General features: G+C 54.6%; 7 protein-coding genes across 7 annotated transcripts; 3 read left to right on the plus strand and 4 right to left on the minus strand.

Annotated features, from left to right (window-relative positions):
- LY79DRAFT_561698 (Mur ligase) lies at window positions 1-1,837 on the minus strand. The gene has a single exon (XM_060558426.1). The coding sequence runs from the start codon at window positions 1,437-1,439 to the stop codon at window positions 123-125; it is 1,317 nt and encodes a 438-aa protein (XP_060411487.1). The 5' UTR covers window positions 1,440-1,837; the 3' UTR covers window positions 1-122.
- An 820-nt stretch (window positions 1,838-2,657) lies between these two features.
- LY79DRAFT_592244 (uncharacterized protein) lies at window positions 2,658-4,284 on the plus strand (the record flags this gene model as incomplete). Its single annotated transcript, XM_060561394.1, has 3 exons — window positions 2,658-2,671; window positions 2,724-3,297; window positions 3,355-4,284. 3 exons carry the CDS (start codon window positions 2,658-2,660, stop codon window positions 4,282-4,284), a joined length of 1,518 nt encoding a protein of 505 aa, XP_060411488.1.
- Window positions 4,285-7,387: 3,103 nt separating this feature from the next.
- On the plus strand, window positions 7,388-12,285 carry LY79DRAFT_520882 (uncharacterized protein; the record flags this gene model as incomplete). The annotated part of the gene is made up of 11 exons (XM_060555287.1): window positions 7,388-7,561; window positions 7,651-7,785; window positions 7,848-7,877; window positions 7,933-7,997; window positions 8,053-8,494; window positions 8,547-8,922; window positions 8,981-9,501; window positions 9,555-10,046; window positions 10,095-10,238; window positions 10,300-10,789; window positions 10,841-12,285. The coding sequence occupies 11 exons, from the start codon at window positions 7,388-7,390 to the stop codon at window positions 12,283-12,285; spliced, it is 4,314 nt and encodes a 1,437-aa protein (XP_060411489.1).
- A 490-nt stretch (window positions 12,286-12,775) lies between these two features.
- On the minus strand, window positions 12,776-13,742 carry LY79DRAFT_561712 (uncharacterized protein). The gene is made up of 2 exons (XM_060558427.1): window positions 13,490-13,742; window positions 12,776-13,226 (listed from the first exon to the last, which is right to left on the minus strand). Exons 1-2 carry the CDS (start codon window positions 13,625-13,627, stop codon window positions 12,987-12,989), a joined length of 378 nt encoding a protein of 125 aa, XP_060411490.1. The 5' UTR covers window positions 13,628-13,742; the 3' UTR covers window positions 12,776-12,986.
- Window positions 13,743-14,589: 847 nt separating this feature from the next.
- Window positions 14,590-17,604, minus strand: LY79DRAFT_671857 (ubiquitin carboxyl-terminal hydrolase; the record flags this gene model as incomplete). Its single annotated transcript, XM_060563978.1, has 5 exons — window positions 14,590-15,621; window positions 15,671-15,833; window positions 15,886-15,992; window positions 16,043-16,930; window positions 16,984-17,604. The coding sequence occupies 5 exons, from the start codon at window positions 17,602-17,604 to the stop codon at window positions 14,590-14,592; spliced, it is 2,811 nt and encodes a 936-aa protein (XP_060411491.1).
- Window positions 17,605-18,841: 1,237 nt separating this feature from the next.
- On the minus strand, window positions 18,842-21,084 carry LY79DRAFT_520716 (DNA repair protein/CtIP; the record flags this gene model as incomplete). The annotated part of the gene is made up of 2 exons (XM_060555272.1): window positions 18,842-20,940; window positions 20,997-21,084. 2 exons carry the CDS (start codon window positions 21,082-21,084, stop codon window positions 18,842-18,844), a joined length of 2,187 nt encoding a protein of 728 aa, XP_060411492.1.
- A 2,878-nt stretch (window positions 21,085-23,962) lies between these two features.
- LY79DRAFT_307657 (uncharacterized protein) lies at window positions 23,963-24,718 on the plus strand. The gene has a single exon (XM_060552315.1). The coding sequence runs from the start codon at window positions 24,017-24,019 to the stop codon at window positions 24,485-24,487; it is 471 nt and encodes a 156-aa protein (XP_060411493.1). The 5' UTR covers window positions 23,963-24,016; the 3' UTR covers window positions 24,488-24,718.
- The last annotated feature ends 2,523 nt before the right edge of the window (window positions 24,719-27,241 follow it).

Below are 27,241 nucleotides of genomic sequence, written 5' to 3' on the forward strand. Positions count from 1 at the left end.
CCTACATGTATCATGCTTGAAACTACTGATATGGTATGGTCGCAACAATTTGGAAGATCACAACTCTCACAGAACGATGGAGCGCTGAGCTCTGCATGAATAATCGTTGGTTTGGAGATTTCTCATGATAAAATCCTGTAGGCGTCTCCAACGAGATAAAGACTGCCAGTCAAGACAATGGGCCCGTCTCCGGCGATGTCGACAGCCCATTGCGTGGCCGCCTCGAGACCCCCTTCGCCCAAGTATATCTCCTTCGCGCCTGCAATGGACGCCATCTCCCTCAATGTGTTGAGCGGCAAGGGTTCAACCCAGGGCATAGTCTCTCGCTTGGAGAAGGGCACGCAAGTGATACTATCGCCGGGTCTTAGCAGAGTGCGAAGCATACCTCCAGCGTCCTTTCCGTCCTGCTTGGAGACCGACATGACCCAGGTGACGGGCTTGTCTGCATCCCGGACACGTCGCTCGACGAAGGTGGAGAGTGTCTCTGCCGACTGTGGGTTGTGAGCACCGTCAATGAGAATGGGCTTCCCTTTTCGTGACGGGTACTTCTCGCCAACCTCTAACCAGGAGAGTCTGCCCAGATGTGTGACGTCCTTCAAGATCGGCAGAGCCTTCTCCACGGAGAGGTTCAGATCTGGGTAAGCAATTTGGAAGGCCGTGATGGCACATGCCATATTCTGGGCCTGGTGCGGCATCAACTCAGACTGGTACAGAGTCTCCAGGAGACCACTCTGATTTGTAGTGAGGTGCAGCGGCGCCGAGACGCTTGCGGCATGTTGCCGGAAGACCTCGAGGACCTCGGGCGGGTTGCTGCCGTCGACAACGCACGGCACACCAGCCATCATGATGCCGGCCTTCTCCTTGGCGATTTCGGGCAGTGTGTTGCCAAGGAATGCCTGGTGGTCGAGGCCGATCTTGGTGATGACGGTGACTCTTTTCCGTCTGAGGGCGTTCGTCGAGTCAAGTCGCCCGCCAAGGCCAACTTCGACGAGGCCCATCTGCACATCGGCGCGGCTAAAGACGCCGAAGGCGATGAGGGTGGTTACCTCGAAGATGGTGAGGGCCTCCTGCGATGCATCTTGTGCTAGCCGGGTCTGCTCGTCGTCAAGAATCTTGCGTCGAACGTCGCTGTAGATGTCTTGCTGGACGGGTACGCCGTTGATTTTGATGGCGTCACGCGGCTCGACTAGGTAGGGCGAGGTGAAGAGGCCATTTGATATGCCAAAGGACCTGCAGAGGGCCGCCAGGTATGTGCAGGTAGTGCCCTTGCCGTTAGTTCCGGCGACGTGGATGGCATCCCACTTCTGCGGAACGCCTTCGAGGGCCCTGGATATGCGGTGCAGGCCCAGACTGATGCCCTTCATCGCCATGCTGGAGTTTGCCGGGGGTTTGGAGGTGTCTGGTGCAACGCGCGTGGCTCCGGATGGGGTGTTAGGCATAGGGTACTGTCCCTCGGCTTGGGAGCCGTGGCCCGGCAACGGATGGGAGATACCTAAGAAAGTGGTCCCTATAGTGGGAGTGAGTCACTGGGAGTCGCTGGTATTGATCAGGTCTTGGATTTTCAAGGTCCCGAATGTCGCGTCCGGCGCTGGAAGCTGCTGGCGAATAGGTTTTTACCACGGTACGCATTCCAGACCCTCCATCCAACCTAAACCGTTGATACCTACCTATAGGTAGGCAGGTAGGTTGAGTCCATGGCGAGAGGAGAGCAGATAAGGTACGTACCTACCTATCTACTAGTAGTATGTAAGCACCCTCGGTAGTGCACCCTCGGTAGTCCGCCCAGCCATGCTTGTCGCGGAAACAGCGACCGGACGCAAGCGCAGTTGCATCAGAGTGCCGCTTCAGCCACACGTTAAAAGGCTCCCCCAAGTTCTCCATTTTTTGCTATGCGCCGAAGAGCCCTCATGATTGGCCAAATACACGTATGACTTGCTTCTCGAAGCCAGCGCCACAGGGGAGGGTGCCCGGGACAAGCAACAAGGGGCAACATGGCATGGCCAGCCACTCAAAGAAAAGAAGTAAAGCGGCTATTCCCCAAAGACCGGTGCCTTTCCCATTTTCCCTCCTGTTCCCTTTTCTTAACCCCGTTCCCCGTATCTGCTTGGTTTTTTTTCTCGTCCTTGACTGACAGACAATCTACGTCCAGTCCCCGTGCCCCATCCCCGTCACTGACCCCATCCTTTCCTCTTTTCCCGCCCGCCCCACGAAAGACTATATTGGCTTCGCGCAATCGCGAATCCATCGCGAAACACGGAATCGCGGCCCCGTTCCCATCACGAAACCGATCGAGCCCATCTCGCGATCCATTCGACATTCTCAGTCAACCTTCATACTCGACGTTGTTCGTTCATTCATTCTTTCATCACGCGCGCGAGACAACCCTGTCAAGATGGGACTCCCGTAAGTTTCTTCTCACTCCCTGCGCTTTCACCGGCTGCGCTGCAACTGCCTTTGCGCTGTGCCTGGTCGGACCGCTGGCTCAATCTCAGCCCGCCCAGTCGCGCTACCGCTGCCACTCAATGCCTCATTCCTATCCGTCTCGCCCCCGTCCGTTCAATGCAGGCCGCCGTCCCTTTTTATGCAAACGAATTGCCCGCCGTCTTCGATGCCCGTCTCAATTACGTAGATGTCGAACTGCGTCGCAACCGCTGTTAATGTCGGCGGCCTCGTTACGCCTCACCCTCGCACCCCCTGCTAATCTCTCATTCGCCTTTCTGCAGTCTATTCGTCGCCCCCGTCGAGTCGGACATTCCTTCTCAGCTCGGCGACAAGTCTGAATCCGCACGCCATGCGCGCTCCTCCATTCGCCGCGCACGCCGCAACCTGGATTCCCGCCCCTTCCGACGCCGCGCCGCATTGCTCCGCGATAACTTCCCCACTCCCGGACCTGAACCCGTCCCGCGCGCTCGCTACCCGTGGATTGAGTCTGGCCATCTGCCGCCGCCTGAGGCTTACCATGCCGCCCCCCCACGGACGATGCCGCCTGCAGAACCGGATCGGGGTGCTCCTACTCCCGAGAGCACCGAACTGCGTGATGCACTGCGTGAGATGAGGAGTCGGGTTGGGGAAAGGGGACCTGAAGCTAGCCAGGCTCGGTTGATCTCCCTCTTGGGCGAACGCTGGGCCTTGGAGCACTCGCCTCAGCCCTCCCGGATCAACGCCACTCCTGCGGTTGGTGAAGAGCAACCCAGCTGGCAGGAACCCGAAAGGCCTCAGGTCGACGGTATTGCTCTCTATCCTTACGTGCCATCTGGTCGACGGTTCCGTCGCGCGCAGATTGATCGCATGTCGATGGTAGGCTCTTATTACCTGTTCGCCCAAATCGACCTGCAGAACTGACGTGCAAAGTAGCCCGCTCCGCCAGTTGCGGCCCGTTTCGACCGCAGCCCCGAGCACTCGGTTTCCGCCAGGTTCTCTGGAGGAAGACCGCGTGTGGAGGCACGAACACTACCCCCGACCTTGCATCAGCGCATCCGCCGGATACGCCCTTCTGGACAATCAAATGAGTCGTCTTTGACCGACGGCCTCGGCGACCGCGACCGAAGCCTCAGCCCCGACGAAGATGGCGTGTGGGACACGCTGCTAACTACTTTGACGCCGGACCCGCAGCCCCCGAGCGCTGGATCGTCATTTGCCTCGGCGTCGGCTTCCGCATCGGCCTCTACATCGCAGTCACAGAGCGCCGCAGCATCATCGCGCACTTCTCTTACGGGGCCTGAGATGGCGGAAGAACCTCTTGAGCAGCCCTGTGAATCTGGCCTCGATAATTCGGACGACGAAGGCCAGGAAGATTTGCGCATGGGCCGGGGCTGGCCGGATCACTGGACGATGAACTATCCTTCGAGACACCGTCGCTTCGTTGCTGATCTAGACGCGAACGATCCGAGCCGACTGTCATACATGCGAGATGATTCATCGCACAGGCATGCAGACAGAGCTCCTGCTGCCCGCAATGCGCAAGACGACGAAGAAATGCGAACTCGCCGACGACTCGAGCTTCTTCGACATTATCGGATTGCCACTCGCGACCCCACCCCGCTTCCGGAGCTGCTGGGCCACATTGTACGGGACTCGAGCGAAGAGGCAGGAGGTACGGGCGGTCAGGGTGATACCAACGGTGACGACGACGACGATACCCCCTCAAGCCATAACCACGCATCCAACGACAATGCTTTGCATGGAATGCAGATGATTGTTCGAAACCTCGCACGACGGGAAGACATTCCCGATGAGTGGTGGGCTGGTGCCGGGCTTAGCCGGACTTTGCCCGAGGAGTCATGAAAAGATGCTCTGGATGAAGCACTGTCACATACGAAGGCGTTAGTAACGAGAAGCGGCAAGTTGACGACGGAAAAAAAAAGAGGCCTTTGAAAAGGCTTTGTGCTTGGACAGAGGAAATTGGCGTTAAAGGAATATACGCCTGCTATGGAAAGGGCGTTGAATCATTGGGTCGGCGGGCGTCATGCAGCAACACAAGTAGTTTGTATAATATGCGTAGTCGAGGGGCGGGCCGACTTCAGTCTGCGACTACGAGGGATATGGGTTTCTTGCGAATGAAGTCTACGGGGTACTGGCAAAAGGAGACATCCTATGAGCGGGCCAGAGACTCCGATATTATCGGAACGACGGGGGGGGGGAGTCTGAAATGGAGTGGCCACTGGCCGTTTTCTCTCTCACCGAGCATTTGTTTATTTATTGTTTGATTGTTGTGAAGTCAAGGCATGTCGTCAGTAAGAACGTGATCAGCTTCCAGTGGCCGTATGTCTCAGTCGAAGCGGTGAGACCTGGACAAGCTTACGACTGAGATGCTGTTCCACGACTTTGGCTTGGCATCTTGGGACGGACGTACATGGGGTGGATGCCCTAGATAGGTAGCCGGAGGAATGCGGATCAGGCAACCACGTGGAAGCGGCATTTCATGTTATTGATTTGGCCACCCGTCTCGTTATGGAATGAAGAAGGTGATGGGACCCATGACGCCAAAACCGACCGGTACTCGACGAAGACAACAATGGGAAGGGTGGTTAAATGAAGATGGTTGTTTCCGCTTGTTGCCGACGCCCGCGCGGTTTCCTTGGGCAGCCGCTGCAGGTCGCCGGGCTGGCCACTGACATGTCACGGATGAGGAAGGGTCCTACAGTAGTGTATGTCGTTCCTGCGCAGGTAGCGGCGTCTTCTTCTTCTTCTTCTTGGCCCTGGTCTACCGGCCGCCTGTCCTCGTAGCTTGTCGTCGGGTTGGCGACTCTCAGGTGCTCGAGACTGACAGCCGGAAGATCGGAAGAGAGGGATAGACGCAATGAGAGGGGGGTCTCGGTGGCCCTGTCTTGGACAAGGGGGGATGATGGACTGGGGACAGAGTGAAGGGAGGGGGAGGAGCTGAGGTAGGGGTAGGTATCCGTAACGGGCAAGCCAGGGTTTTTGTTGATCTCTTTAGACGAGACACTGTCACGTCGTTACCATAGTGAAGTACGATTCGCGCAACAGTGGATGATTGAAGGATGGAGCAGGGGCGAGTTGATGGACTCGCCATGTTCCAAACACTCGAGAGACCGCAACGGTGGAATGCATCTTGGAAGGACCGGCGCTTGGGCGTGACGTGACTCCTATCCAAGCTGTGACCCCAGTCACGAACGTCTGGGGAAGACGAAGAGGTGCGGAACGCGTTTGAGCGAGACCAAAGTACGGTAGGCGTGTTTATTTCGCATTGACCTTTTTATTTTTATTTATTTTCACTCCTTTTCACCGTTGCTGGGAATTCAATACAGATAGGGTGCGATGGATCAGCTATAGGGAGCCAAACAATTGGATCCGACGTTCCGCATTGGCACTCGACAGTGGAAGGTTGATGATGTACGTAGTTGATGTCCATTCTTTGTGTCTCCGGTTCAGGCCGGGTGCCTTTTAGCGCACCGGTGGAGCAGCCTGGGAGAGCTTCTAGCGTGGCTAGCATGAATCCTCGGCGTTTGTCCAGCAACTCTAGCATCGTGCGAGAGCCCATCACGCCGCCCCACTCTCGCCCCTCATCGGTGGTCACAGCCAGCCCCGGTTGGCATGAGTCTTCACTGTGACAATGCAACCAACGATCAAGGGTTCCGAGTGATGGCGATGAACCATAGTACGTGTACATGGGAAATGGGGACGGCCAAGGGGCATTGGTGGTGCGGATCGTAAGGTGAGGTGGTAAGTGCCTCGTTCGTTGTCATTGCTGCCCTGCGTACCTATGTATAGCTAGCCAGCTACCTGACCACTGACTGGGCTGAACGCTGAAGCCAGCTGGATGGGACTTGGCCTCCCCCCCCCCCAAAACCCCCCCAGCGAATGTCCCTCCCCCAGATGCAGTAGATCGCACGCGTCAGCAGCACCGAGTCTCGTTGTAAAATCGCCTCTGCACAAAACAGAAAAGAAAAGAAAAAGGGGAAAAAAAAGGAGGAAAAAAGGCATCATCCTTCTTCAAGGGGCTCAGTCACAGTCTGGATTTATAGTCCTACTTCTGTTCTCGTCCCTTCTTTTCCCTTTCCCTTTCCCCTTCTTGATTTTGTTTTCTGTCTCTGGCACCCACCCCTAGCTTGCCCTTACGCCATTATCGCACCTTTCCCCACCGAACAACACCCCCGTTCCGCTCGTTTTGCTTGGACTCGAACCCCTCCACTGCCCAACCGGTAATATCGACCAGACCAAACCAGGACGTCGTTTGACGACAAAATTTAAGATACCGTAAATCACACCCCCTCGGAATAGAGGAACGCCGGACCTCCTCTTCATTTGTTTCTGCCCGCGAATTCTGAACCCGGCAAAAGACGACAGCCCATCCACGAACTGGAAGCATATTTTGCCCGCTGGACGTCTTTGTGTACTCTGTGTGTACTCTCTCTCTCTCTCTGTGTGTGTGTGTGTGTGTGTGCCTGTGTGCCTGTGTGTGTTGGCATATTACAATATTTGGGAGTGGTCCTGCCGCCGATTCGCGCGCCCTACATACGTCCCTCACTCGTCCTTCGCCCTGGTTTATTTTCCTCCTCTCGCCAATGCCCGCCGAGATTACCGCGGACTAAACAACTTCGTCTGCGAAATCACGACGACAATCCGAACGACCGAACGCACGCACGCCCCCGAACTACGACTCGACTGGGATGCCGTCCTGCCGCTGGGCAATGTGCAGCGTGCCCTCCACACCATTGCCGTAATCACTGTCTGCTTGCGGTCTCACGACGATTTCCCACTCGGCTGTTCCTTTGCGACTTCGGCGCAACCCAATCCCTCCCTCGGAACGGTTCCCGCCCTTTAAGGGCTGTCGCGACAAATCCCAAACCCGATTGACAGAGACACCGGGAGAGAGAGAAAGAGACGAGCTGGGTCCTGCACCAGGCTGTCTCCTTCGTCGCCAGCCATGCCCAACCTGTCGCCACCCTCATCGACGTCCTCCTCCGTCGAGCGCCAGTACCATGTAAACGGCAGGGCGGCCGTGGTCGCCTCCCGTGAGAGGGGCCAGAGCACACCGCGAAAAGAGAAACAGGGACCTAGAGAGAGCTCTGCATTACAGGATCCGGGCCTGAAGGACTACGTGCGTATATACGACCGTCGAGTAATCCTTGAGGATCTGGACGGCCACCATTCGCGAGGAGTGCATGGCTGACGGTTCTTACAATGTAGCGATTAGGAGAGTGCCTAGGGAAGGGGGCCTTTGGGTCTGTTTACAAGGCGTTCAATTGGGGAACCGGCGAGGCCGTCGCGGTCAAGCAGATCAAGCTCGCTGACCTGCCCAAGAGCGAGTTGCGCATGATTGAGGTACATTCCAGGTCCCAGGACATGTGCTCAACTGCCGCCCATTCAGAACTGACTCTTTCTAGTCTGAAATCGATCTTTTGAAGAATTTACATGTGAGTGCTTTGAGCCTGACAATTTGCGAAGCGCTTCAGCTGACCGTGTGCTTAGCACGACAACATTGTCAAGTACATTGGCTTCGTCAAGTCGGCCGATTGTCTCAATATCATTCTAGAGTAGGCCAAGCCCTCATTCCTTGTCGTCATTGCTTCATTGCTAACCCTGGCCTAGGTACTGCGAAAACGGCTCTCTTCACTCGATATGCAAGTCATATGGAAAGTTCCCCGAGAACTTAGTCGGTGTCTACACGACCCAGGTCCTGCAAGGCCTGCAGTATCTTCATGACCAGGGTGTTATTCACCGGGATATCAAGGGCGCAAACATCCTGACAACCAAGGACGGAAAGGTCAAGCTTGCAGACTTTGGAGTCTCGACAAGCACACTCGCCGGAGGTCAGGACAAAGAGGCTCAGGTCGTCGGCACACCATACTGGATGGCACCTGAAATCATACAACTTTCTGGCGCCAGCCCTGCGTCTGATATCTGGAGTGTGGGCTGCACCGTTATCGAGCTGCTGCTGGGCAAACCGCCGTATCACAACCTTGCCGCCATGCCCGCGCTTTTCGCCATTGTCAACGACGACCACCCGCCATTGCCTGAGGGCATCTCACCAGTGGGTACCCCGTTTCCATGTGTGAGAAGTAAATATCACTAATACCTCCTAGGCATCCCGGGATTTCTTAATGCAATGTTTCCAGAAGGACCCTAACCTAAGAGTGACGGCAAGAAAACTGTTACGGCATGCGTGGATCATTGGGTGCCGAAGAAGCGACGCTCCCGTTTCCAAGGCCCCAGCAAATTTCAGCCAAGCGGTGGAAGAAGTGAAACAGTGGAATAAAGCCCTCAAGTCTTCCGAGAGCTCGCTCAGGGCGTCTGCCGGTTCCGAGAGTGGTTTTGCCGGGATGCAAGGCCATCATCCCGGCTTGAGATTCAGCGCCAATGAACCACTCCGGCCGAGTTCGATTACCCAGCCCAAGGGGCCTTTGGCCCTTGCAAAATCGAGAAGGACCCCCGAGGCATTCAGATCCCCTGAGCTAGCTAGTAAGTATTTGCCCGACGCCCAGGGCCGCTGAGGAGACGCGCGTTGACATGCCGTTAGATGACGACAACTGGGACAACGACTTCGCGACTGCCATTTCACCGAGCGCGTTGCACTTGCCTCATCTGAAGCCTCAGGATAATTTCGGTGGTTTATTGTCTGCTGATAAACTGAAAGCATTCGCTTCGATTACAGACTCCCGGAACGATTCCGAGAGCTATGACGACGACTTCGAGGGGGAGCTGATGACGATCAAAGGACCACGCCATTTTACCGAGTTTGAGTTTCAGGAGCAAACCATTCGCCCAGTGTCCCGTAAGAAGAGCGACAAGTACGCAGAACCCGTGAAACAGCAGCAGCAGCAGCAACCTCCAAAGTCCAGCCCACGGAAGACAGTACATGCCAGAAGCTCTTCCCGTCCCAAGTCTCCCGGCAAGCCGCAGCTTGGCCCCAGCAAGTTTGAGATCCCTGCTCCTGCGGACCTGGCATTCAGAGAGCAGAATACCGAAGACTACTCAGATCTTTTTCTTGAAAACGACGGTGATTTCAATGACAATGGACTGAACCCGTTCGTTAAAAAGGTATGTTGACGACTTGGTCTAGTCTCGGTGCCCCCCTTGCTAAATGGAATTAGGTTGAATCTCCTCAACTATTCCATCCTTCCGATCTTACGAGTTTGCCGCGTTCAACACAGTCACCCGTGACAGGGGCCTCAAGACGGCCGCCTAGCGCAAAGCTGCGCCCTTCCGTGTTACCAGACCGCCCGATGCGAAGAACCAGGTCATCCATCGAGATCCAGAAATTTGCCGAAAATGAAGGTGACGAAGACTTTTCCGATATCTTCGGACCCGAGGATGCGGTTACCGAGAGGGAAGAGAGCGACAGAGGATCAGAGGATGGCGGCCTCATGGTGCTATCCAAATACTCAAACAATTCGTGGCTGGGCGATGACGAGGATGAAGATGACCCTTTCGCCTCCATGGACCCTGGATGGGACGAAATGGATTTGGAAGCAAACATTGCTAGGGACAGGCACGCAAGATTGGCAGGCAAGGTCGAAGAACTTGTTCGCTCTCTGAAGACCTCAGAGGGCGAAGAGAAACTTTGCGAACTGGCCGAAGACTTGGTGAGGCTGATCCTGTACATTTTGTGAACCAGTGGCTAACGGACCCAGCTTGCCTTGCTATGGGAAAACACCGAGATCAAAGATTTGATTCTCAGTGCTCATGGGCTGCTGCCCATTCTGGAAATTCTCGAGCCTTGCACGGTTAAGAGCAGGCAACAGATGATCCTGTCACTTTTGAAGGTCGTCAACACTGTAAGTCGAGTCCCTGATACCGGATCACATCTAGACACGGCAGGACGCTAATATTTGGCAGATCATTCTAGACGATGTCGAGATCCAGGAGAATCTTTGCTTCGTGGGTGGCATTCCAATCATCACCAAATTCTCGGCCCGCCAATACTCGAATGAAATCAGGCTGGAAGCAGCCGCATTTGTTCGCCAGATGTACCAGACTTCAACATTGACCCTGCAGATGTTTGTCAGTGCCGGTGGTTTGAATGTTCTTGTCGAGTTTTTGGACGAAGACTTTGACGATGCCCGGGATCTCGTCCTGATCGGCGTCAATGGCATCTGGAACGTCTTTGAGCTCCAGGGGCCCACTCCAAAGAACGACTTCTGCCGCATCTTCTCGAGAAGCAAAATTTTGTACCCACTGGCTTTGGTGCTTCACAGAGTGCTCGACGAGGAGGGCGAAGACGATCTTTCCGAGCTCATTGAGGGCCGGATTGTCAACATCTTCTACCTCTTCTCTCAGGCCGAGAATTATGTCAAGGAGGTTGTTGCTGACAGGCAGGTGTTGAAGAGTCAGTTAGCCCCCCCAATAATACTCTTTTTGCTTACTAACAGATGGTCAGGCGTTTTGAAGGACTTGCGACGGATGACGCCAAACCACCAGATCACGATGCTGAAGTTCATCAAAAACCTCTCGATGCTGTCGACGACGATAGAAACGCTCCATACAGCTGACGCTATCGAGTTTCTCATCGACGTACTCGGCTACAGCATGAAGAAGGGCTACAATCATTTCCGGGAGATTTCCAACCAGGTTTTGAATACATTGTTCAACCTGTGTCGCTTGAGCAAGGAGAGACAGGAAGATGCCGCTGTTGGCGGCATCATCCCCTTACTCATGAAGATTATGCAAACCGATCGCCCGCCAAAGGAATTTGCGTTGCCTATATTGTGTGATATGGCGCATTCGGGAAGCAAAGGCCGCAGATATCTGTGGCAAAACAAGGGACTGGACTTTTACGTTTCGCTTCTGGCGGACCAATACTGGCAAGTCACGGCCCTGGACGCCATCTTCATCTGGCTTCAGGAGGAGACGGCAAAAGTTGAGAGTCATCTTCTGGATGGGAAATTCACAGACGCGATTGTCGCCTGTTTCCACACAAATAAACTCAACTCTTTCGACGCCAACCTGTTGGAGCCTCTGCTGAAGCTCCTGAGGTTAAGCCCTTCAATCTCAGGGTCACTTGCGAAACCTGAGATGTTTGCTGGCATTGGTCAGAGACTGTGCCACAAGAAGGCTGTCGTCAGACTCAACCTTCTTCGTCTGGTGCGCAACATCCTGGACGCTTGCGACGCGGAGATGTTGGGCATGGGCAACGGCAGCAGCTCTTTGAACGTCAGACAAGTCCGGTCTCTATTCGATACTATCCAAATGCTGGCAGAGAAGGACACTGCCGTGCTCGTTCGCAACCTCGCATCGGAGCTGGTCAAGTCACACAACGAGAGCGAGCTGTACGACACGGCTTCGGAAAGGAATGGGTCTTCTGGGTCGGTGGCATCTCGACGCTCAGGGTCCGGGCTGAGGCGTAAATCCTCCTTCACTCCGCCAGGACTTCACCACGCGATATCGATGCCTGCCACACCAACACAAACCCGCCACCGTCGGTTATCCCAGGTACCACCAGGGTCCGGCGGCGCGTTTATTGAGGTGGCCGCAAGTCCACGGCGGACGGTTGTCCAGGAGCGGGAAGCCATTCTCTACCGTCCGCGAAGCAGAGACGGCGCTACGAGCATCCCCAGGCGGGTGAGCGGCGAGATTTCCTCAAGTATGCCTTCCAGTTCATCATCGGGGAAGAGCAGATTACCTCGCCACTCGTTCGCAAGACCGAGCAGTTCGTCCGGGCAGCCTCCATTGGTGAGGTCTGAGAGTTCTTTGTCAAATAAAGAGAACGTAAGCAGGAACGCGTCGGCCGTATCAGCGCCTGCCGCATCGCCAGTTCCTCCGACAAGCATGGCCAATAAGCGGCGGAGCAGGGCCCCAAGTTCGGACGTCAAGTGGTCATCATAAGTGAACGACGGAGCGACTACAGCGAAACAGCCTCTAGGCTGAAATCTCATTTGTTTTTTGCATGCGCGAGAAGACGTCTCGCACGGTTAGGAAACCTTGCCCCGTGGGCCTTTAGCCTTCGTAGCTCCCACCTCATCCTGGATGTGATAGAAGGCTTATTCATATGGAGTTAGCCGGGGCTGGGATGGGTCTAAGAAGGGAGGGTCACGGGTACGGTTTGATCACGTTGCACGTTTTGCTATGAGATGAGGTGACGATGAATTGTACTCATGTTGGGAGGGGGAGGGTCAAGGGAATGCAATGAGCGAAAAGCATAACTAGCCTCCTTTTTGTGCTTTTCTTTTTCTTTTTTCTTTTGGTCACCGTTGGCATTACGAGAGTCAGAGCCGAGGGGAATGAAGAGCAGGCAAAGCTGCCCAGAACACGAGACGTTTGTCTGATATTGACGCAAGACAGCCCGAGAGGCATTAGAAACACCGTATAGCAAGCAATTGCACATTTGGCTTTGGACGACATGCGTCTCTTTTCTTTCATCAACCAGCGTTTCTCTTTTTGATAAAGCGATGACACGGCTGTCGATACAGACTAACATGTGTAGTCTCTCTCTCTCTCTCTCGTCCCAGCCAAAAGTATGCGTGTATGAAACTGCCACAGGTGATCAACCCCCCAATGACAGAGCGGACTAGCAAGCTGCGTTGCGTTCACGACAGCCAAGCTCCCCCCCGGAGAACCTCGCTCCAGGCCCGCCCCTCAGGCCTGGTGAAACCGCGGGCGTCGGCGACGTCGGCGGCGCCAAAGTTGCGCCCGTACAGGTGCGGGAAGCAGCCGGCCCCGGCGGGGAGTTCGTCCCACCGGATTTGCGCCTCCAGGACGGCGTAGGGGAGCTTGAGGAGCCAGAGGCTGGTAGCGCCGGAGAAGAAGCGATCCGCCGTGCCTAGGACCTGGGAGGCGGAAGGGTTTCACTTCCGTCAGTGTTGTTTTCTTTTCTTCTCGGGGTTTATTTTTTATTTTTCTTTCTTGCTTCTTTTCTGGGGGATTTTTTTTTGGGGGGGGGGGCGGGGGTTTGGAAATATCCATCAGGCGGGAGAGACCGAGAAGGGGATGCATGTGAGATGCGGAGGGGAGGGGAAAGGGAGGGGGAGCAGATTGCGTTCGACCAACGCCGGCCGGGAGTGCGTGCAGCGTACGGAGCGGCGGAACTCACCTGCTCGGCGGTGCTCAAGTGGATGAAACCGTCGTTCCGATCGAGGTCCGAGAGGGGGTACTCGGCCGGCAGCGGCGACGGCGGCGCCTCGGGGACGATCTTGTAGAGATACTGCGGCATCTGCGTAGGGGCGGGCATCGTGTAGTCGACCGGGCTCTTGGTGGTGCGGTGCTGTGTGTGTGTGTGTGTGTGTGTGTGTGTGTGTGTGTGTGTGTGTGTGTGTGTGTGTGTGTGTGTGTGTGTGTGTGTATGTGTGTGGGCGTAGGCGTGTACAGGCGTGCTATGTTCTTTTCTTCTTTTCTTCTTCTTGCTTTTCCTTCCTTTCTTGCCAAGAGGTTTACCGTTTTTTGATTGATAGGATACGGCGAGGAGGGGGAAGGAGCTTATGGTTAGCACTGGGTTTGAGAGGTTTTGTGCCATTCCCTTTCCTCTTCGGACGAGTCCCACTTTCCGTGCGGAAGCCTCGCCAGCGGCTTACACACAACGACGTGTGTTCTGCCCCTCTCACATCATCTCAACGGAGCCACACAGGTTCGTCATCAATGGTTTTTATATTTACAGGGACGAAACTTCAGCCCTTGTCTCTTTTCATTGACTCTTCATCACCCACCCACCCATTCTCTCATTTCGGCCCATCCGTCTTCACAATTCTAGCCGATCGCCCGGACACACCCAACAAGCTATGCTCTCCTCCCCAAACCACCCCCAACTGTGTTCCTCCCCTCCTCTGCGCCCTTCTCAATTTTTTTTGAACCATCGCCAGTCCAGACAACCATAGGAAAGCCTCCACGACATTCTGCAGATGAGCCTGACAACTTTTGCTTGCCACTCTCGCCGGAATGTTGAAAATGAAATCCTTCCAACCGAAACCGCCGTAAATATGCATAGTCGAACGTAGATAGAAGAACGTGGCGATACCATAACGGAACCCCTCTATCCCTCTGCTGTCGCTGCTCTGTACATTTCAATCTGTTTTGGCGGTATGGCCGTTGTTCCGCGCCTCCACAGATTGAAGCGCCGCCCCTCACACTTGTCCATCCCCACGCGCCGTTAACCCGCTCTTTTCTGTTTGTCCTTTGACCACAAATCCCCCCTGGTCCTCAGATTCGTTGGTAGAATAGCAGGTAGGCGACCTTGTTGTCCTTGATGTTGTCCTTGACGGCCTTACCCTTGAGGGCAGAACCGTTGCCATTGGCAACCGCGCTCCATTTCTTCTCGCCGCTCTTGTCTCCGCCTTTGGCCGAGGTCGTGACCTCCTTCCAGCCCTCTCCCTCGTCCTCGTCGGCCATGGCACCGAACCGGTTGGTCGAGGCGTCCCGGGACGCAGGGCCGGATCGGCCAGCCTCCTTGACATCTTCCTCAGTGCCTGCTTCGGCCACGTCTTCGCTGCGAACTCGTCGAATGACCGTATCATCCAGCCGGATCCACTCGTTATCGTCTTGCCGTCGCACATCCACCGTGTAGTGGCCGCCGTTGGCTTGCTTACCGTGGTGGTAGACGACACCGATGAGCCTGTACTTGGGCATAGGCGCACCCTCAGCAACAAGCGCATTGCGTCGTCTTTTCGAGAGCACCTCCGCAGGAAGCTGCAAGTCGAGCGGGTAGCCAACCTTCTTTCCGATCTTCGTGGTTCCCTCAGTGTCGAACTTGAAGCGCTTGAGGTGGAGGATGAGAATCGGCGGCAGTGTCTCGATTAGCGTTTGCTTCGTCATAGGTGCAGCATCGCCTTGAAGTCTCTCTGGCACAGTCAGGCCCTTGATGGCATCCACAACGTTGTGAATGTGAGGAGCGCCGATGTCCAGCTGCAGCGACTGGAAAGGCTCCGTGGTGACGGAGTCCTTGACGCCAGGGCGACGAAGCTCTGACCGGTACTGCCCACTGAACAGTCGAGTGATGGGCGTCGTCGAACTGGCCCCAGAAGAGCGAGTTTCGACGGCTCGCTGTCTAGATCCAACTTCGAACCATCCGTCCGCGCCGTCATTGGACTCGACAACGCTGGCAGCAGATGATGCCGGCCTTGCTTCGGCGAGTCCGTTTGCGACGCCACCCGCAGATATGACCTGGGCGCACTCCTCGTCGATGGCGTTCAGAATCAGTCCGAGGAACTCTTGAGCATCTTGCTGGTGACCACGCTGCAAAGACATTAGCTGGCAACTTTGCTGAAGGAAGGTGGCAACGTACTCTCATGCTCGCAAACGCTGGGAGAGGCTGAATGGCCTTGTAGACAAACTCCGGGATGAACGATTCTCCATACTGCTCCAGCTGCTCACTCTTGAGTTTGCGGCGAAGTTTCTCCACTGAATCGGTGGCGTCTATGACCCGGAATTCCCTCATGAACATAATCCTTGTTACGGGTTAGTCGTCAGGCCTTCCTTTCTGCAGACATTACAACTTACATGGCGTCGATGACGGGCGTGTCGCTCTTGAACTTGTGAACGGCCCTCTTGCTGACCTGATCCAAAAAGTTGTAGAAAGGTGCACAGAAGAGAAGAACTTGCAAAACCTGAGCTTGTAAGCATTGTAGGCGGCCACACGGACAGAGAGATAACCCACTGAATTCATATAACACATGTTGCCGGTGTTGATCAGGCCTCTCGGCTCGATGAACTGGACCTTGGCCGGGTTACTAACGCGGAAGTCCTGGATAGCAGCGACCAAGGAGTTGGCATTTCCTGCAGAAAAGCTGGAAGCACTACCGTTGACCGAACCGTCTCCATTGATAGAAGCACCGTTGGTTGCCGCCGGAGCACCAGAGCCGTTGGCATTGGGCTGAGCCTTGGCAGCAGCCGCAGCTGCAGCAGAGAAGAGACCGCTCCACGTCTTTGGGGCCGCCTTGACAGGAGCTGCTGGTTGGGTATCGGCTTTCTCCTGCCCACCAGCAGTAGTATCCCTCGCCTCGGCCGTCTCCGCGGACTTTACCTCTTGGGCGACGGGCTGCTTCGGCTCTTCACTGGGCTTGCTTTCCTTGGGGCTGCTCTTGGGGAGAACGGGAATGACAGGGATAACGGGAACAGCAGGACGAGAGGCGGAAATGTTGGAGGAGCTCGTCGTGGGTCTCGCGCTGGAAGTCTCGGACGCATTACCCTTGGGGCTGCCTGCGTTTGACACACTGGTCGCCGATCTGTCACTCTCCTTAGGAGTTTCGGACGCCAAGGAGTCAGCCCTAAGAGTTGCGCTCTCCGACTCGGTGTCTTTGGGGTTCCAAAAGACCGTCTTTTTGGAATCGGCCTTCGGTGCTGAGCAATCTATCGCATCGCGCGCCTCCGTCGCGCCCGCTTTGGCGGATAGTTCACCGGCGGTAGCGTTAGACTCCAAAGCGCCCTCGTGTTGCTCCACAGGCAGTGTCAGATCTTGCGCGTTTGCGCTCATCAATCTTCTCCGCCGTCTTGACTTGGGAGCTCTCCTTGGGAAAGGAGTCTGGCCCGGTGGTGTCCACGGAAGCTTTAGTCGTTTAGCAATACGATTCACCTGGTGGGGTATATAGATAGACTTACTGGTGCCCGGAAATCCTTATTCTGTTTGGGAAGCTCTGGACTCTGCGGGACGGAGACGGGTGCAGGGGTTGCAGTTACTGAAGCATAGAACGGCTCGGCGAAAGGCGTGACGGCTGAAGAAGAAACGACCGAGGAGGCTACGACGGGAGGCGTGATGACGGGAGGCTCAGGAGTCGGCTCAATAGGCTGAGGCGGAGGAGGCGGCGGGGGCGGCGACTGAACAGGCATGGCAGTAGGAACAGGAGGCGGTTGGTAAGGCGTTGAAAGAGCAGGAGACGGCTGAGGCGGTTGGGTGTAGGGCTGAAGAACGCTGACGCCAGCCATGGGAACGTACTGAGGCATCGCCTGTGGTGACCGAACATAGGGCTGCTGCTGTTGCTGGTAGTGCATGTAGCCAGAGGGAATACCACCATTCTGGTATTGGTGTGGCAGCTGGTGGTAGTAAGGCGCCGCGGCGTAGGGGTTCATGTAGTTCGGATACATGGGCATGTGCTGTTGGTATTGCTGTTGCTGGTATTGCGCGTACGTCGGCTGTTGCTGCATCCTCCGTCTGTTACCTCCTCCGGGTCCGCCACCCATATCGACTCCTCCGGCGCCTACTGGTCCTCCACCTCCCGGCATGGCTTGCCCAGCCGGCAGATGACGATTGTTCATCCTGCCGGCTTGGGAGTTGTGTAGGTGCAGTGATCGTCCACGGCTGGAACTATCACTGCCTTGTAGCTTCAGCTTTCTTCGAAGCGGTCGTCGGCGCGGTCGCAATGAAGCGTCGACAGGTGAAACGGTAGTCAATTCGTGGCTCGATTGTTAAGTTGTTTGGTCGCGTAGAATGCGCGAGGGCAATGTATCCAAACGCTCGCAGGTCGTGTGTCACCCTCTCGTGGTTTGCGGGGGGCGGCAGAAGGGAAGGACCCTACTCAGACACCGGACGGGCGCAGCAGTGTCGGTCGTCGACAGTGTTTCACCGGGCAGACGTGAGGAAGACAGGCTGCGAAGGAGGCGGCGATGGTGAAGGGTGGTCGACTGGGACAGGGCGACAGGTGATGAGCTGTGCGGTTGCTTCCGACAGAGATGACAAAAAATTAAGCCGCGCGCGGGAAAGGCCCAGCTGGAGCTAGCGGGTAGCGGGCTCCGGCTTTGTTGGCGCAATACAACTGCCTGAGTGAGCCGCAAGCCTTGCGCACTGGCCGCGTTTTGGTCCTCGCGGCCTGTTCTTCCGTGATTTGCCCGAAGTCGGCCCCACCAGTGGTAGTCTCAACGGGAAGGTCTTCGAGGTGAGCTCACTCAAGCACTTGACACCCCCAGGTACCTACCTATCTAAACAACGAATGGGATCCGTTTGCTCAGCTCCTATCCTGATATGATGGGCCTAAACTTCGTGACGGAGCAATCAAATGCTGCCCTCGGTGTAGTCAGTCCTTGAACAGCCGCAATATATTCAGCCCTATCGTTTTCGGCCTCGTCGCTCAAGAGCAAGACATCAGTTAAGACAACGTGCGTGTTTCCGCGCTCAGGTGGAATGTCCTGTGGCAATTGGCATCTCGTCATTTGTCTGCGCTCAACCCTTTGCTTTTGCGGTCTTCTGCCTTTGAGATCTGTATTTACTTGGAGGATATAGTTTGCCACACAGCGATCAGTAACAATATCCTCTTTCGCTCTTCGACCAGAGATGATGACAGATGAGTATTTTATCTATGAGAAAAGTAGCTCGGAAGGGAATTAAGGGAAGTCCCTGCGCCATTCGCTTGGAAAGTTACAACGCCTCAATCAAGAAGTTATGCCATCACAAAACACGCCGCAAACTGCCGGCTGTAGCTATTGGAACATCGATGCGCGACATTGGCGATTTTCGAACGCAGTTTCATTCGTCCCTGAACATCCACCGCCCCCCGCCCCTCATCGCCTCACGGTACCTCTCCTGGATCAACTGCCTCTCCCTTTTCTCGGCTTCAGACTTCTCATCTTCCACCTCTTGTGTGGTAGGAAAATCCGCGTTCCAGAAACCCGGGGGAGACGGTCTTCGGGCATATCGGTGACGGTGCTTACCGAGCTCGTTAGCAAGCTGCCATGTCTTGGCTTCGACCCACAACTCGTCTTTTTCTGCTTTGGACATCCCCAAAGTGATTGCGACCCTGTCACCCAGGTAGTCTTCGAAAAGCTTGGTGTCTGACGCCGGTGTGCGTTCGACATTGTTTCTCTGGGCGTGTGCCATGGCACGGAACTGTTTCCCGCAGCAATTCATGTCGGTACAGCCAGGTAAGCAAGCCCTGTCGTCTTTGCCTCTGACAACCTCCGAATATGCGTAATCCGAACCGTCATTGAACTTCGGATTCACCTTGAAATCTTCAAGACGCATGTCGGCCATGGGCTTTGCTCGTAATGATCCTCTAACTGCGGGTAATGGCGTGTGAGCCCCGCTACGGTTCCGAGCAAGTGCGCGTGGGGTGCCATGTTTAACAGTCTCGTCGAGCTCATTTCGAATAGCAGTGGTTTCTTTCAATCTCTCCCGATGCTCCTTGCTAAACGGCAGCTCCCGGCGCTCAGGAAATTGAAGCCCATCGTCTGCCAACGCCCATTGCGGCCCACGAAGCCGCGGTGCGGACCGTACTATGGCAGGAGTCTGCTCCGGGGATGGCATGTTCAACAGCGTGCTTAAGCGACCAGTGGGCTGTGGTGTGCGAAGCTGTGCTTCGGCCGGCACCCCACGGCCTGACTTCTTATAGACAAGTCCGTCTTCGGCAAGGCTTTCTATGCCTTGGGAGAGCCCTTTTTTGGTTTGCTTTTCCACAGTCTTAAGTTCGTATGGCCGCACCGGACGAGCATTGGGGTTGACAGGCGTCAAAACTGTTGATGAGTCAAGATTTCTTGCTGTCGGCGTACTCGTGTTGTCAGGTCTGACAAACAAGGGAGCGGTTGTCTTCGCCCTTCCAGTATCCACCCGTTCTGATTCGACGACGGTAGTGGGTAATATTCTGTTCTTTCTCGGCGTACTAAGTTTCTGGCCAACCTCGTCTAGGTCCATGCTCTCTTGTTGAAGTTGGCTGGTGAAAGGGCCTCCGGTAATATTCGAGCTCTCAACCTTGATTCGACGTCGTCCTTGTTGCTCGGTGGAGCAGTCATCCGAATGTTTTCTCTTGCCAACAAAGCGCTCCGACACAACAACCGGACCATCAGAGGAGGGTTCTGGTTTGATGCGAATATCAGAATCGGTTTTGGGAGGTTGTCTCAGAGGTGGAAGGGTAATAATATCTTCATCCTTACTGCCCTCTGTTGTTTCCCCTTCCGTCGATTCTCCTGGCGTTGGATCCCGGGTTGTGTCCTTTCCTGGAGGAGTAATGGCGGTGATGGCTGTAGAAGTGGTTGCAGCAGGAACGGGTTCAAGGGGAATATGCCCTGTGAATTCCGCAGTCCAACGCGTCGATGCTGGCCCATCTCCGGGATCTGAAGCGTAGCTTGAGGTCAAGACAGCCTGAGGTCTACTAGGTTCTGGTAAAGCTTCTGTTGAATGCGTGTCCTCGTCTAGCTCCCTTCGCGACTGCTTAAAGGTTTTTATCTTGGCTTCCAAACTTGTTGCGTATTCCTCCCATCTCTTGTTCTCATTCCTCCTCTTGTTGAACTCTGACTTGAGAATCTTAAAGTTCTGGTCCAGTGCATTGTATTTCCGGCGGAGTTTTTGGCTCTCGCGCATGACTTGTTCCGACTCACTGCCTTTTTCAAAGGTGACTGTTGAAATGGGGTCTGTATTGGTACCTTGGTCGCGGGAGACATAGTTCGAGCGGGGGCTGTCAATCGATGACTCGGTAGATCGGGTTTGTTGATGGAATTGCAGCAGTTTCGTCCTGAGTTTTCGGTTTTCTTCTTCCAAGCGATCCACCTCGGCGGAGCGGGACCTCAGTATTTCGAGCTCATCGGTAAGAAGTACGCGTGTTCGGTTGTCTTCTTTCAAACGATGCTCGACTTCTTTTCAACAAGCTAGTATCGCATGCCATTACGTCAGGACGTGTTGTTGCACGTACCGTTCTGGGCCTCTTTGCTAATGGTTTCACGCAATGCATTGAAAGCATTCTGTACTGCCGCCCGGCTCTCCGGGGACCAGCTCTCCATGACGCCTGACGAGAGTTGTCGTCAAGGATGCATGCGAGGCTGAAATTTTGGCGTTTGGTGTTAGTGGCTGGAGCGAGTGGTTTTCGTATGTTGTGTCCAACACAGACGCGACTTCCCTTCAGCGCGTCATGCCCAGAGCTCGGAGCATTCGCCACATCCAAGTGCAAGCCTGTGTAAGCAGCTGTTGTGGGGCTTAAGTGTCCTTCCAAGCCACAGCTGCCAAACAAACTACTGGTACAACAATCGTTACGATGTCACCATGGATCTCCTTCACAGCAACTCCGAGTGACTATACCCTTTCTTGCACTTCCATCTTGGACAGTACATCACGCGATAAATCGTTTCGGAATCGGAGCTTTTGCTCTTCTTCCCCTGAGGCCTCGAATATTCGAGGTTGGAAATGTGCCTACGCATGATCCCCCAGAGAAGGTCTGATTCTCTTCACACATTTCCCACTTGTCAAACAGTGAATGAGTGCATCGGAGCCATTTCCGCCCGCAGACAGAATTTAATCCAAGCAAAGCTTCAGTGGGGCACGGTCAACGAGCACTCTCTGTAACATCGACTTCGGCAATGATTGGTACGGCTGAGATGGCTTGTGATTGACAGTGGACCTCTTACGGCTACTCCGAGAAAAGTCAGGATAGAAAACACTCTGGCTAGTGCGTGGGCCATACCCTTGACGGGTCCACGGACTGCGGTCTTTCGGCCCGGCAGGTCTTCAACAGGCAACAATCCTGGCGACCGATCGTCGTAGGACAGAGTAGATACGGCATGGGTCCGTTTATCTATCAAAATACTCTGCTCTCCAGCTCTTTGACACAGCCCGTCAGTTGTCATTTAGACTATGGGCCGTGGAATCATCTGACCGTCCGAATCTCCAAGGCCCAGGTTAGAGCTAGAAAGGGTCCTGCAAGCATTCGCCAATACTTCTAGACATGATAATCCCAAGACCAAAATTGGCTTTGGTTAGAGTGATGGCAGGTATTTGACAAGAGCGCATTTTACTTCATACCCGATCTACAGCTTGGCCCTACAATATATTGAAGTTTCATTCCTTCCGGAATGGCAGTGGTTGACCGGTATCAAGCTGCCACTCAATGGCACGTCTTCGCTCGGAGGTCGAGCAGTAGGCTTTCCAGTAGACGAATGCTAATGTCCAAGGGCAGGACTCATGCTGCTGGTCATCTTTTCATTACTCGCGAGGAGTTTCTTTCTACATATGACTGGAGTGGTTTTGTGGTTACATGCCGCCCTAGCGCCCTGCGCTGCCGGCACGGCCTCGAAGAGGTGAGTGATCCGGTATATTCCCCACCACCAGAACCTCACTCGAAGGCGATGGTGGCTACCTGTTTTTATAGATGCATTGATACCGTCATGCTGTCCCGGCGTCTCCATTCGCAGCTCCTTCGGGCAGGTCGCCATCACCGCCGCTTCATTCCAAGGTCCATGAGCTGTTCGTTTAAACGGTGCTGCTGTAGCCGCTGGACACGAGACGCACACGTCACCTATCTAGGTTAGCCTGCAATACATGGATTTAAGCAGCACGCTGAACCCTGCCCTTGCATGTTTGTTCCAGAAACGCTAGCCAAGCGAAGGAACGTTAAATGGAACATGGCCGTCAGCCAACAACTTAGTGCACCAAGAGAGTAGCATATTTGAGAAAGGAACTGATCTCCAGGCCGTGTCTGTAGATGATTGGAATTGCCGGCACAGAGTAACGAGTGGCTGTCGGTTAAAATGGATGGCCAGGTTCATCCGGTCTCCTCTCCACGAGCGTTTGGGCGGGAAAGCTTAGCCCCAGCCTGAAATGGAAGACTGGCCGAGATTGAGCATAGCAAATCTGACCGGTCCGGAGCTACATCCTAATGGAACGAACGAACCAATCTTCGGGCAGAGTTCGTTTGCATGGCGTGGCTCACCAGGTTTATGAAACCCAAGTGAGTGAAATGAAACTCTTGGGGATTTGTGAGTCAATTCCTCCAGTGATGTGTCGTAGGTTCAATTCGAGGCAGGAAGGAAGGTTGAGCTGACAGTCAAGTCTCTCATGGAGGTTTGATGTCGGGGACGTCGCCAATCTGGAGAGTCGATCCAAAAACTTCTTTGATGTGTTCCGTGTGTCCAAACATGACAAGACAGACCCTCGGTATTAGCTGGGGAGTTTCGGACTGCTTCCCTGACTAAGGCGGAATCTGCCTGGATACAGATAACACTGACGCGGCAAGCCTCTCTTTGTCCAAGTATCCATGTTTGGATGCGTTATCCTGGTTGAGGGGTCTATACCAAAAGCTTCTTCGACCTGGCTTCTCTTCGGCATACGTGCGTAGTAGAGGAAGGGCCACATAGAGGCATGTGTCACAGGAGTCGCGGGGTATCAGACCATGTACTCCGTACTACTCCGTATAGTGTACAGATATGGAACCGAGACCACCAGGCCAACAATGCACGAGACGCATCACCTCGGCTTCAGTCCAGGTTATCTACTATCTGCTATCTACCTAGGCCCGGCTCGAGTGAGCCCACCAGGTGCGTGGCATTGAGTCGAATGGGCGTTTGCACAGTGTGAGCCAGAGTTCCTCTCTAGCAGAGATTTCTTTCTGCATGAGAAGGGGGGCAAGGGACTTATCAGAGCCCGCTTTTGAACTGGGGAACGTCGGGGACAAGTGCGAAGAGGAGCGAGCGTGTGATGAGGGGTGCTCAGGGCAGGGAGCGATGCAAGGGACGGGAGCACAGTGGCGCGAAATACAGGATTCATGACCCCTCATTGGGTTTTGGGGAGGGGCATCGCATTTCACAGCGCCTGGGCCGGGTCTGGCCTGTCATTTTGCCTGCTCTCTTCGGCGATTTATAGATTCTTGCACAGGGGGTACCCCACCTGCCTGTTTTCATGATGCTGAATTTTCTGATGGGCTAGGTATTTTTCGTAATCCCCATGGCAGGGGAGGAAAAAAAAAACCACCAAGAAAAAAAAATTGGAGTCGGCAAAGGAGAACGGCGAGAGACGAGGACGAGGACATCTAGGCTTCAGGTGACTGGCTACACAGCGACGCAACGCATCACAACGCAATGTAATGTAGAGTGTGAGGGGAAAATGAGAGGATCGCGAACAACGACCAACCTGGTCTGGAGTACAGGTCGCTGGGGATTTGAATTTGCAAAGTCGCCTGCCTTTGAGTTCGAGTCCCTGGTGTCTGCGGAAAAGCATGAACCCATATGTCCAAAACCTCGAGTTCACGTCCGTGCCTCCCTCCCTATCCACCTTATCGGGAAAATGGTTTTGTTTCCTCTTTTTCGGAATCCTCAAAGCCAGGAAACATGCCTTCCTGCCCGCATTCATTCATTATATCCACTGGGGGAGTGCTACAGACGTCAAAATCCAGGCTGCTTCCCGACGCTGCATTAGGTAGCCCTGCGTCATCCACCGAGGCAGCGGGACGACATGTACCGCGCCAGCGTAAAAGCATGAAGTGGAAGCACAATCCCACCTACGGCTAGGTATTGTACATATAGTATGGCGTTGGAGGCGCTCCCAGGGCTACGGGGGGCGGCCCAAAGCTAGGCTTGGCCAGCCACAGACGTGCTAGAAGTGCACGCTGTCATGATCAAATCAAGTGGCGATATGAAATGGCTATCACCTTTCATAAGGAAGCGAGCCTCAAGATACGGGCGGCGTGTTGGCAATAACGGTATCAACGGCATCACCAAGATTGGCACAGCATTGGCCGATCAGGGTTACTAGATAGGTAGAGCAGAGACGCATATCCAAGGCAGCCCGGAGCTGAAGTCTCCATGTTCGCCTTCAACATCCACCCACTCAACCATGGGCAAGCAACAATGCCTGCGTGCGTGTGCTCGCCTGCCTACCTACCTATCTAGGTACTTGCTCGAGCACTGGGGGTAAAAACCAAAGTGCGTGTGTGTGAGAGAGAGAGAGAGAGAGTTGAGAGAGTGAGAGTGAGAGAGAGAGAGAGGGAGAGAGAGAGGGTGTGTGTGTGTGTGTGTGTGTGTGTGTGACAGACGCAGAGACTTGCACTTCCCCGACGGCAATGGACTTGTCTCTTTGATTGGTGCTCCGCGCCTCCCATTCTACCAGATTTTCTTTGGCTCCACAAGGCGGTCTGACATGCGAATTGGCTGCTTTTTCTTTTTTAACCTTGATCACTCCCTGCCGCAACCGCTGCTCTCCTCCCCATCTCTCCCACAACACAAACCACCACTATTGAAAACCCTCACCAAACCCCCTCCTTCTTGTGTTTTTGAGCAGAGATTTCTCCCGGCCCGACATCACTCCTTCATTTGTAAGTACTGGTGTTCTTCTCGTTCCTCCCGTGCCATAAACCACGTCCTTCCGGAATCGTTCTACGGGGGCGTCTTCAATCAATCAGCCTCTGCCATCACCGCCAGCTCGTCCGGAATCAGCAGCACACACAGCTGGGGCGGGCACCCACCCCCCATTCACCTTCTGTCTATCTTACGAAGGCAGAGTGCACACGCACCACCTCCATCTCCAACTTCTCCACATCGCTGCACACATGCCACTTGCCCCTCCCTACCTCGATTACATTACATCGCAACAAACCACAACCACGCACCTCCCTTCGCCTCCTAGACCTTTCTTTTTCGCTTTCCCCGCGAAACCTTGGCTCAATCCTTCCAACGACACCTCAAATTATCTTCATCAGCCCTCGTGCCTCCTAACACGTCTTCCAGATCAGGACCCTTTAACCAACAAATATCAATCGCAATGGATTTCCAAGGATCCGCTGGCGCTCCTCCCCAGGCTCGTACCTGCTTCACCTGTGAGTTAACTTGAACTTGCATTTTCTTTCCTCCTCTCGCCACTGCCCCCGCCCGTCCTCCAGGTGCTGCTTGCGGCCCCCTGATTGGATTTTATCTTGATTTTTATTTTTTCTTTCCACTTCCATTTCTGTGGGCTGCTTGGGGTCAGATGGTATCGGATCTTATCCCGAGATCTAGTTACCATTGGTTGGTTCACTGGGTTCTTCCCGCTTCACAAATCAGCCACGTCAAAATACTATTGGCGGCCGTTTGTGCGGCTTGTTTGACCTGAACCGTTGTCCCAGCGCTCACAGACAGACAGCTGCTCTATTGGACTTTCTGCGTCTCAATCCAGCCAGTCTTGTTTTTGTTGCTCGCAGTTGGAGAAGGCTATTCCGAAAGGCCCTGCCTTGTTGATTGGGGCATGTAATCCGACGGAGAGAGCCTGGCAGTTGCGTTACTTGCCAGCTTCTCGTCCGGTGGAACGGATTTGTCAAGATCCCGCACGCTGTCTCTACTGCGATATCCTACTGACTCTGAGCCGGCGTGCCAGTGACACCTGAATCACACATTCCCTACTATGTTAGCACGTTGAAATGAGCGCAAGAGTCTGACAAGTGAAATCTAGGCGGTGCTGCTGGTCACCAGGTATGCCATAGGACAGAATGATCGATTTCGGCCTTCGACGTACTGACAATAATTAGGCCCGCGAGTGCCCTAACCGTGGCGCCGCCAAGTGGTATGTCGATGCTCTTTGATCAATCTACCTGACATATACTAACATTGCATAGCTACAACTGTGGTAGTGAGTTTTATGCCTGCCCTGATGCCAATGAAATGACTGACGAATGTCTGCTTTAGACGAGGGTCACATGAGTAGGTCGACGTCCGGATCAGACAACTATTCGTATTTTCTTTACTGACATGATCCAAGGCCGTGACTGCCCTGAGGGCCCCAAGGACACCAAGTCCTGCTACCGCTGCGGCCAGGCTGGCCACATCAGCCGTGACTGCCCCCAGGGAGGCAACGTCGGCGGCGGCGGTCCCTCCAGCTCCGAATGCTACAAGGTTGGTTGATCCGCCTCCGAACCTGAGAGTCTTAAGTCGTGATGCTAATACATTGGTAGTGCGGTGAGGTCGGTCACATTGCCCGCAACTGCCCCAAGTCTGGTGGTGGTTACGGCGGCGGCCAAGGCGGCTACGGTGGCGGCTACGGTGGTGGCGGCTATGGCGGTGCTAGCCAGAAGACCTGCTACTCTTGCGGCGGCTACGGCCACATGTCTCGTGAGTTTCGGCCGGACCCATGAATTGTCTCTTCCTTACTGACATGCTCACAGGCGACTGCACCAACGGCTCCAAGTGCTACAACTGCGGCGAG

Source organism: Colletotrichum navitas (genome assembly GCF_030913465.1).
Source record: "Colletotrichum navitas strain CBS 125086 chromosome Unknown LY79scaffold_55, whole genome shotgun sequence".
NCBI classification, from domain to species: Eukaryota; Fungi; Ascomycota; class Sordariomycetes; order Glomerellales; family Glomerellaceae; genus Colletotrichum; species Colletotrichum navitas.

Bases quoted from the DNA above. Each gene is read 5' to 3' on its own strand.
- LY79DRAFT_307657 (XM_060552315.1), top strand. From the start codon at position 24,017: ATGGCAGGGGAGGAAAAAAAAAACCACCAAGAAAAAAAAATTGGAGTC.
- LY79DRAFT_561712 (XM_060558427.1), bottom strand. From the start codon at position 13,627: ATGCCCGCCCCTACGCAGATGCCGCAGTATCTCTACAAGATCGTCCCC. The intron at 13,227-13,489 runs GTGAGTTCCGCC...TCCGCCTCCCAG, and splicing joins ACTTGAGCACCGCCGAGCAG to GTCCTAGGCACGGCGGATCG.
- LY79DRAFT_561698 (XM_060558426.1), bottom strand. From the start codon at position 1,439: ATGCCTAACACCCCATCCGGAGCCACGCGCGTTGCACCAGACACCTCC.